Below are 11,046 nucleotides of genomic sequence, written 5' to 3'. Positions count from 1 at the left end.
CTCGTGTGTGAGTCAACTCAAAGATCTGACTCGTTCGCATGAAACATGAAACATGACTCATGACACATCACTTGAACGAGTGACACAACCAATTATTTTGATTTTTAGCTTTATTGAGAAAAGCTATCAGAGAGAGAGAGAGAGAGAGAGAGAGAGAGATTGTGCAGTAAACTGTTCTGAGAGTCTTATACATTTTTAAATAGTATGTTCCTTTTTGGTGAGCAGAGTCCTTAGAGTTTTTCATGAAACCAAGGATGAAATAAATAAATAAATAAGATAGTAGCTGGTGGGAGAATGTTAGATAATCGAGCTTAAACGAGGCAGAGTAACCAGTGTGAAAATGCGTATACACACAAACACACACACAAAGGCTACATGAATATAATGCTGAAAGGCATCAAATAGCACAGAAGCACTTCATCCAGTCATAGTGTAGAGGCAAAAAAAGAAAATCAGACATCTAGCATCTAAGCTTTACAGTGCTGATCTCCAATCAGTGGTTCATATAATTACAGTCATTACATATAAGAACTGATTGTAGATCGGTACATTCTGCTTAGCCCAGTTCCCAGCATGTATGAACTTGTACGAAGGCACTCAGAATGAGATGCCTGTGTGTGTGTGTGTGTGTGTGTGTGTGTGTGTGTGTGTGTGTGTGTGTGTGTGTGTGCGTGTCTTTGTAAGCGACAGACAGAGTGAGTGAGTGAGTGAGTGAGTGAGTGAGCAAGAGGGTGACAGGACAATGTTGGTGAGAGGCTACAAGGCAGTGCACCTAATGTGTTACCTCTGTTTTCTGTGTGTGAGTGTGTGTATGAGAAAGAGAACGTGAGCGAGGCTGCAGTGCAAGGCAATGCACCTGCTGTGTGTGTGTGTGTGTGTGTGTGTGTGTGTGTGTGTGTGTGTGTGTGTGTGTGTGTGTTTGCACATGTATGTCAAAAAAATTTAAGAATTTAACCAGAGTTTCCTTTTGGTTAATGAGGTTGAGATTATGTGTGTAAGTATAGAAATAATTAGCTACATTAATAATTCTATCAGTCAAAGGATAGTGTGTGTGGTGTGTGTGTGTGTGTGTGTGTGTGTGTGTGTGTGTGTGTGTGTGTGTGTGTGCGCGCAAAGAAAATAAAAGCATTCAAGCACAAAAGCACCTAGAGAAGTGCACAGACTTTGTTCCTTTCTCAGATTTCAGTCTCAACGCTTGGTCTTATTTATTGCTCAACAGTGAACACTGACACTTTACATGAAGGTTCCCTTAACTAACATTACTCACTTTAGTTGAGATAAAAAAAATCTTTACATTAATAAAACAAAAACATTGTTTGAAAAATAAAGTAAAAGTTAACAGGTATTTGTTCATGTTTGGTGAATTAAACAGCGATCACAAATGTTTCTAATGATTAAAAAAAAATCCATATAAGCGAGATTCAATTCAATCAGAGCAAGTGACTAAATGTTGACAATTGAATCAGGGTCTCTGGATGTAAATATGGGCACCTACTGTTTGGGTTATTTTTTATTATTAAATTCAAGCTTTAGTTCTTGTTCCATGTTTTATTATTTTCACTCATTAATCTTTGACTCTGTATTTGAATTGTATTTGTTTTGCTTGTTTTTATTCTTTGGAGAATATCTGAGCATTCATTTTGCTATTAAAAGAACAATAATCTAGTTATGTTCATAATCAACTGAATAATTAAATAATAATCAACTCTATGACACCCATTACCCAAATCTGAATTTTGCTGATTATCCCTATAAACACATTAATTAAGTCATTAACTCACACTAGTGTTTGTGGACTGTTTTTTTATTTGTAGTGTGTTATTTATATTTTTATTTAATCAATTGATTAATGGCTTAACATTACTCAGTACTCAGGGAACATTGATTTAGAATTAAAGAAATAACAGAATTTGAACCATAGCGTTTTCCAGTACCTGATTCTGTTTGGTCAGAAGGTGTTGATTCATTTTCTCTAACAGCAGCTCTGACAGTATTTCCGGTTTGCAAGGCAAAGTTTTCTGAGATGTTTATTGAACAGTTTTGCTTAATGCTTCATGTTTCCAGGGAAAGGGAAAAAATGGCAGAATGACGGTTACATAAGTGAGAACTTTTTGCACTGACATTTAATATAACGATATAAAAATTTGCTAAAAATTGCATTCATTTGCAAATCGCTGTAGAATAAGAGAAATAAGACCCACCGTTGATTATTTTGTTACAAGAGCATATTGTGATGTATTCATTATACTGAAACTTCTGAGGACTGTAGATGTTAAGTAGGTCCTGAAGTTCATATTAATGTTAATAAATGATAAACGAATATAATTTTAGTTAAGGTAACACTTCTGTACATCGATACCTGTGAAATTTGAGAATTTAGTTTAAGAGCACGAGAGAAAAGTGAAAAGCAAGGCAGAACATAAAAAAACACATTTTTCCCCTCTGCAACATTTTACTCACTACATCACTAATTTGTTTTGTGTACATGTGTTGTGTGTGTATGTGCATCCTATTAAGACCCTGCTCCACAGGGGCTCAATCTCTTAAAAACAAACAACCAAAAAAAAAATTGCTAACAGGCGTTTATTTATCCAGGCATGCTAATCTGTCCGGCCACCCGGATGAAAGAGAAAGCTGGTGTTAGACTGAGTCACCTTTACTTTACCAGTGTAGGATTTTTGTACAGCCGTGTAGACAAGCTCAGTGACAGACACTCGTGGCTGTCAGACACATAAGTAGGCAATTTCACCATTTTCAGACTCCTCTAATTCACAGTCATAACAAAAAAGGGCCATAAAATGACAATTCTACAAATAAAAGCATGTGTTTCTTTGAAGACATTAAAATGGAACAAACGGGTTTAATGCAGGAAACAGATCCAGTCTAGCATTTCTTTCTCTCATCTCATCTCCTTCACTCTGTCTCACTCTCTCTCTGACTCAAAGTCTGTCTGAATAAATCGTTCCTATGAGAACAGTTCAGAAAACAGAGTCTTTGCTTTCCTTGGAAAAAACACATGATCCACTCAAGAGCTGTATTGAAGCATTGAATACACATAAAAAAAAAAAATCTTTAAAAATCAATACTGCCATTTATAAATCCATCATAAAATTAAATCGTGCTTTTTTTTTCATTTTACAATGTATTTTAAATAATGTTTTGTTCAGCTGCTTGCAGCTCCCTTTCAGAAGTCAATAAAAACAAAGCAAAAACAAGAAATATTCCTTTAATTATCTTAAGATGGCTGATATTTCTCTGTGATACCCCCTTAATGAATAACGACCTCTTGCCGACCTCTGACTTGCGAATGCAGGACAGCTACTGAGTGGTAAGAGAAGCAGGATGCACCCACATCACAAAGGCACCTCTCAATGTCGTTTTCACATCCTCCTGTATGAACACAAAGGTCCTCCTTTACATATGCATCATATAATTACTGTACACATACAGTCTTCACACAGGAGAAGGCTGTAGTTAGAGGACCGACTATAAATAGCACTAGAATGAGCTTGCTTAAGTACAGCCCACAACTTTACTTCTGTATTTGGGGTGTAATAGAAGTCAGCTGAGGTTTCAATATCATTGTAGATATCCACAAGAGTCTTTCGCTCATCAAGTGTTTGAATAGGTAGGCGGGTGAGATCTTTACTTATTACAGTAAATGAGCCTGTGGCCCAGATTCATATTGCTTAATAATGACTGGGAATAGAAACAGTAACATGATCTTTATCTTACAATCTGATAGATGGGTGTAGTAACACAGAGACGTCAGGTTTACCTGAATACTCATCGAACATGAAACCATGACCAGATACAGTACAAATCTTCCTGTATTCATCACCGTACCTCTTCACACTACAGCAGACTGTCCACCCGTGGATTACATATTTCCACAAGTATCTGAAAGTTCTGAGTTTTTTTTGTTCTGTTTTCACTGGCGCCAATTCATCAAGCACCTCATTGACCATTTCTTTTCACGTCAATGTTCTGATTAAGTTAAGCTCAGCTTTGAGTATGTGTTCGAGCAGATGTGCGTTTAAAAATGTGCGTGCTTTGTGCAACAACCCTTCCTACTGCTCCTTCAGGTAACTTGGAGTGGAGTAGTTAAACATCAGGAAGTCCATCTTGTAAAGCTGATAGAGCTGGCTCTGTTGCAGTGCACTGATGTTGTTGAAAAACATGGCCGCCATCTGATCGGTGGTGCGGGTAGACTTGGCATAGGGCGGAAAGTGTAGCGAGTCAGACACACCGGCCAGCCTTAGCACGTAGTCAGCATCCTCCTCCAGTGTTTCGTACTTGCCCACCAGGTCGTAGTGGATGTGGCAAGGGTGGCACAGGGCATACACAGTCTGCCAGTGCTCATTCAGTGGTGCCTCACGCTGTGTGGCTGGATCTACGAGGTACCCTGCGAACTCTGTGAATTTGACATCACTGCCACTCTGAATCGCTTCAGCCGTAGCATTCTTGCGGTACCGCCTGACTATACGTGTACCGTAGCGCTTGTGGAAGGACGTGTTGTAGCGCAGTGTGAACTTGTTACGGTATGCTGACACTAGGCGCTCAAAGGGCTCGCGCACAAACATGAACTTGAAGTAGTTTTTTAAACGATGGTTGATGTCAGCGATGCTGTACTGGTTAAGCGTCTTCAGGTTCGAGGCCACGTGTGCTTCACTGGGTAGGATCTCCATGGGATCGCTGTACTTGCCATGCCCGCTCAGGACCATCATAACCCGCTTCCAGTTGGTGCACGCCACCTTGGGCACGTAGCAGTAGATCATCTCATGTTCTTCATCCACTACTAAGTGTTTTAGGTCGCCAGGTGTCAGTACGTGCCGTTTGCGGCTCGAGGCACTGTGGGCACGACATGTCTGGGCCACTTGGTCCCGCCGAGCCTGATGGAGAAGCGCTGCCTTTGAGAACTCCGTCTGAGGGAAAGAGAGAGCAAATCAAATTAGTTTTAGCCAAAATATTCCATGATTATAGATACTGTATGGTTCTGTTGAAATCTCATACTATTAGATTGTCAAAGAAAGGAAATATTTTAGATCAATATCAGTGCTATCATTCCTTTTAAAAATAAAGAAATTAAATTATTAACACTGACAATGATTTTCTTAAAAACCTCTATACTGGTCTGGCAAGCCATGGCAACCCTGATGGCTAGTGCAAAATAGCTTCATAAACCATATATCTAACTACAGGGTCTATACCAAACCACACCTTTCACCAGATATCAGGTCTTCCTTCTCAACTGCCACTTATTGACCAAAGAGTTAGGGTTTTTGTTTAAAATCTTCTATTCAATACGACCTGTAAGCATTTTACTGCATTTAAGCAAATTACTGCAAATTGAGCTTTAGTCAAGGAAGTAAATCTCCATAAAGTGTCTGCAAGTTGCACTGATTCTGTCTAATGATCAACAAGGGTCATGTACAAGGGTCTGTCTCATAAGCCGTCTAAGAATTTCACTGTTAGCCAACAAAGTTCCTGAGAACAAAGACGCCTAAAGATGGCAATCTGTATTCACTTTGAAACACTTCATTTAGTGCAGACAATTAATTTTTAAATGGGCTTACAAGTGATCCAATCAAGAATGTTGATTATTTTCAAACCTTAGTTTGTTATAGTCTCTCTTTTTCTCTCACTCTTTCTCTCTCTCCCTCTCTCTCTCTCTCTCTCTCTCTCTCACACACACACACACACACACACACACACACACACACACACACACACACACACACACACACACACACACACACACACACAAACACACTTTCTCCACAGTATGAGCCCTTTGTTACAGTGGAATTTCCCCAGAGCTCAGAGCCCTTCCTTAGTGTTTCAGTAGTCCTGTTTATCAGATCATGAAATACAGAGCCTGTGTGCAGAAAGCAGTGGATAAAATGACAGGAAAACAAAGAAAGAGATGTAATCATGTCAGTGTGGATGGCACAGATCAAAACAACTCTCAGGCTTGATGCCCTGGAGTCTGTTCATTCTAATATTAAGAGAAGCGGTATCAAAATTCCCACATACTTCATTTTGTGTCTTCATCTACGTAAGTGTGGATGTTTGTGAACCTCGCAGATGTCATCTGCAGTCAACAGAACGTAGCTCATCAGTATGAAATCAATTGTGGTGCAGTAACTGATATTGACAGATATATTTTTTATTCAGTTTTCCAATTTACTCACAGTCTAATTAGCCAATCTGCAATTCAACAGTTTTCTCAACCACGTAAAAACACACACACACACACACACACACACACACACACACACAAAAAAAAGGCCAGTATAATCAGATGACTTTGACGCTGCCTTTTTGTTGTTTGTGGTATGGCGGGTCAGCAGGTAGTTGTGACCTCACTGCACCAGGGTCTCCGGTTCAACCCTGATCTCCAGTTGCTATCTATGAAGAGTTTTTCTATTCTCCTGGGTCCATGTAGATTTTCTCTCTGAGTTTTTCTATTATCCTCCCAAAAACAAGCTGTACTGTATATGGGTTTTTACACTCAATTGCTCCAAGGTGTAAATTAGTGTGTGAATGAGTATATGTACGGTGCCCTGCAGATCCCCACATCCACAATAACCCTGACCAGGCTAGAGTGGTTAGTGAAAAACAGATATCAGGTTCAGATATGTCTGTTTAATCCTAATTCCAACACAATCCACAGTGGAAAATTTAATAATGCATTCAAATATCATTGAAGATTCCTTTTGTTTTCATCAGCTATTTACAGTTGAACATGGCTGTATCCCTACTAGCATAGACAATGCTTGGTGAATCCTGCGAAATAAACGAAGCAATAATTGGAGGTAATGTCGGACAGTCGAATGAAGCTCCTAGGAAAAAGTCTCAACCACCATTATGAGCAAATTATTTTACAATGTCAATAGGTTTTGTTCTTTAACAAATGGAATTTCATATAAAGATAGATAGTCAGTTTGATGTACAGATTCTATGGTTGCCTTTTTTCTGTCCAGACAGAACAGTGATTTTAGGAGTGCATCAAAGCCAAATCTGTGCGTGATTTGTTTAACAAGCCTGATGGAGCACTAGGACATGATGACTGGCCTGCAAAATCACTCACTTCTGGGATTATTTATAGGCTGAATTTCTCATCCATTCAATGGAAAAGTCAGCTAAAATTGACAGGACTTAAGAAACTGATGATGTCCCTTACTGTTAATACCAAGTATTAGAGAAGCACTGTGACATGTGAAAAATGAGCTTATTCTGTATATTTGAGTTAAAAAATGCCCACCATCACCATCAACAAGGGATTGAAAAAACCCACATCTCTTATCTCTCTGGCATTATCAGGTTTTATACTTCAAGGAAAGCTTTATACAGTTGCTGATTAGTTTTTCTGCTCTGTAATTTCCCGAAAACACACTTGCTTTAGGGATTGAACTACGTACGTAGGTGCCACAGTTTCCCTCTTCGTTTGTTCCCATGGCAATACATTCCACATGCTTGTCTTTGTTTTGCTTTGTGTTCTTCTCCTGTCTCCAACTCTGTCCTGTCATTGATTTGTAGCTTGATTATGTTCACCTGTTCTTTGTTTTATTCTGCTAAGTTTGTCTATTTATATCATGTTGTGCCAGCGATTCAACACAAAGTATTATTATGCATTGGTTTTCTTGATTTCAGTGTTTACTAGTTTAGTAATCTCCTGGTTTCGACGCCTTTCCTGCTTTTGTAGTTTCTGATTATAGATGTTGCCTGCTTGTATTTTGATATCTGCAATGGACTTGGATTACTTTACTCTACTCACATATATAGCTGTTGTTTTTTTCAGCATTGTGCAAACCAGAGAACCAAACAAGCAGAAAGCTCTCAAAAGACTAAAAAGGAACCCATTGTCATGTGGGTGACACTGGATACTGAGATTATAAATCATTTCCCTTTTATAACCATACACTATATAGTCAAGTGCAATTGTGTAACCAGAAGCTATTGAGCTACTTATGAATATGATCATCACTGTAATTTCGGAATTGTCATGAAAGTTGTCTACACTCTTTCCAAGACAACATTACAGCACAGACAGTCCTGAGGTCTTACACCAACTTCAATTATAAGACCAATTCTAATGCATAATATTATGACTCTGGGTATTTGAATTAACTATTGCCAGGTAAATGTCAAAACAAGACTACATTATGTATATAACCAACTAAATGTGCAAACCTGATATGATACTGGATATGTAGGAACAAACCAACACAGAGTGTGTTAGTAGTGTGTGAATCACCTGAAGAGAACCTTGGTATAAATCCTGAAAGTCTCTGGTGCTGTACTAGAGTGATGAACTCTGATTCTACCCCAGTTTGTGCTTTAATTGTGCTGTTTTAAAAGAGCTCAACCACCTTACTCCAAAATCCACTATAGCTGTTCTCTTGGGTTAAGCTATACTGAGTGAGAAGTTCATAACATACTGACTATTGTATATAAATTTCCTCCTCATAAAACCGTTCAAAAACCTTGGATCATGCCATGTAGGAGTGGGTGGTGTAATCCTGGAAGAAACCCTGCCCATTGAGAGACAAATGTTTCATCATAGAATAAAGGTGATCAGTCAGAATAAGTTGGAATAAAAACCGCCTACTGCATAACTGAGTCACTGTTTGTCCTTTAATTTGTCACCTATCAGCATGTGCATTCAGCAGGAGCTGATAAGTGGGAGACCTAATGGATTAGACCTTAAAAAAAAGTGTGCATGTGATTTTTAATGCCACATTAGGAAAATCCCTTCCGAAGCATCCCAATCTGGATTAAGAACTGTTTTGCATCTTGTCCTGTCGCACAGATGGTGGAAAAATAACCTCCATTCTTCACACTCATTTCTCATCTCTCCATCACTCACATAAGCAGTGAGGCGTGAACAAGAGTCTCACACAACACATGTTTACACCAACAACTTGCATGCCGATAAGGGGGATTTGTTCATAGAGAGTTGCCTTGAAATTAGTGGCAATGCGTCAATACATTTGGCCTGGGAAAAGAGAGATAAAAAAAGCAGAAAGTCTTGTTCTATCTCCCTCTCTCTCATTTTCTCTAAAATACAGCAACAAAATGATGTAAATGAAATAAATATTGTTATGTTTCTGTAAGAGACTGTGAGCGCAACTGCTAGTTCATTAAGAACTTTTTCACTTCCATTAACATGGTTTCCATATCGCACATTTATATTCATTTATGAAGATCCAGAGTAAACATTCACATGTAAATACCCTCATTTCATCTATCCTTCTACTTCGTCTCTCTCTCTCTCTCTCTCTCTCTCTCTCTCTCTCTCTCTCTTTTAAAATGATCCTTTAAACACACAACGTTTATCTTAGCCATTGCATCTGAATGTTTTCCGAAAATATAGAGGTGAACACATAATCCAGATTAAGAGAAACAAAATTCTGAATACTCAAAGCTGTCGCATATGTAATATTTCATATAAGGGTCTAAAAATAAATTTAGCAAAAACAATAATTAAAATGGAACTGATAAATTCCCCTTTTACTAATGCTTCTGGTTTTGGTTAAAAGATTTTATATTTTAATAATTGTTCATTATTAATGAATTATAGTCTATTTTATTAATGTCTGTAGTGTTACAATTAATGTATTAATAATTTTCTCTTTTTTGGAAATAGGCAAAAAAATTTTGAGCACTTATAGATTTTAGATTATTGGTGAGGGTGGGGGTGATGTGGTGGTGAGGTTGATGGTGAGAATGGAGGTGTTGGTAAGGATCAGGATGAGGGTGATGGTGGTGGTGGTGGTGAGGGTCATGGTGAGGATGATGGTGAGTGAGTATACCAGTTTAAAACAACTGGCTTGGTACAATAACCTCAAACTTACCATCAGTATCTACCACAGATAAAGCTTTTTAAGAAAAAACTATACCAGCTTTTAAAGAAATAATTAATAAATAGAATGTTCTGGGTTTTTTTTACTTAATTTATATTGTTTATGATGTTTACAATCAACTGCTTGATCCTTGCTGCTTTTCTTTTCTTAAATGTTGTGCTCTGTTCTCCAGCTGTGCTGCAGCTCAGCAGAAACAAAATCTGGTGCCAACGGAACAGTGACCTGGGGCTTAAAATCACCTTTAATCTTTTATTATTATTAATGAGTCTGTGGCTTACACTGGCAATAGAGAAAAGTCGTTTGTGTTGTATGGGCTGCACATGATGGTAATCGTATCCCGAGGAAGAAAAGTGCTTAAATGCAACTTTGCCAGCATTTGAAGTCAATGGGGTTCCTCATTTACTGCCTACAATCCTGTGTGTTGAAAAGGGTCCAGCGTGGGCTTGCTCCAGGAAACCCTATTAAACCTATTATAAATAAAATGTGTGGCTGATGTCTGATACGTTCTGGTTTACAATGCACGGGAAAAGTGAGGAAAGCTCAGTGGTGGACTGCTGAGAGAAAAGAAACATGAGACACAGGACTGAAAAGTCAGACAGTGTGTTCAGATGAGGGTATTTTTACACACGACAGCCTTCTGATCGCTAATCCAATGCCTAAAACAATTAGCTACCACACTGCAAAAAATGATCAGAACAAGATACAACAAATACCTTGACTGCAGTCAAATTAAGCTAGTATTTTCTTTTTACAATATACCAAATAAAATAAAAAGTCATTGTAAAATAAAAGTCATTGTAACTCCTAGTAAGACAAAAGAGAGAGGGAACAACTGCTTAGAGCTCCTGTAACTAGATGAAACCATCATGAAAACTTGATTTATGCATATTCCAAATATTTAAGTGATTAAAATTATCCCATGCTGTTGGTAAAAAAAAAAATACAAACTGTAGTTGCCAGATTTCTATTTAAGAGGAAATTAAATTTCAAATTTAAATTAAAATGTTATTTGTCACATACATAAACATACACGGTATGACATGTAGTGAAATGTGTTTTACGACTGCTCCTTGTAGTGAAAAGAGAAGGTGCAATAAACAAAAAACATAGATCTACTGTATAAATCTAAAAAAAAAGAGGATAAATACAAAAAGTAAGAATAAAAACCATAAGCCAC

The 11,046-nt window shown here is 38.0% G+C and overlaps 1 protein-coding gene across 5 annotated transcripts in view; it reads right to left on the bottom strand.

Annotated features, from left to right (window-relative positions):
- Positions 1-1,180: 1,180 nt before the first annotated feature.
- The window catches only part of chst11 (carbohydrate (chondroitin 4) sulfotransferase 11), a 49,870-nt gene continuing 40,004 nt past the window's right edge, over positions 1,181-11,046 (bottom strand). For 4 of the 5 annotated variants that reach the window (XM_027151647.2, XM_027151646.2, XM_047803749.1 and 1 more), the window contains one exon: positions 1,181-4,925. In XM_027151647.2, the coding sequence (XP_027007448.1) occupies positions 4,071-4,925 (855 nt within the window). In that variant the 3' untranslated portion in view covers positions 1,181-4,070. The remainder of the gene's footprint in view (positions 4,926-11,046) is intronic. The other variant, XR_003441300.2, reaches the window with a different exon arrangement.

Source organism: Tachysurus fulvidraco, chromosome 19, assembly GCF_022655615.1.
Source record: "Tachysurus fulvidraco isolate hzauxx_2018 chromosome 19, HZAU_PFXX_2.0, whole genome shotgun sequence".
NCBI lineage: Eukaryota > Metazoa > Chordata > Actinopteri > Siluriformes > Bagridae > Tachysurus > Tachysurus fulvidraco.
Note: the sequence above shows the minus strand (reverse complement) of the source record. Positions and strands in the feature narration are given on the sequence as shown.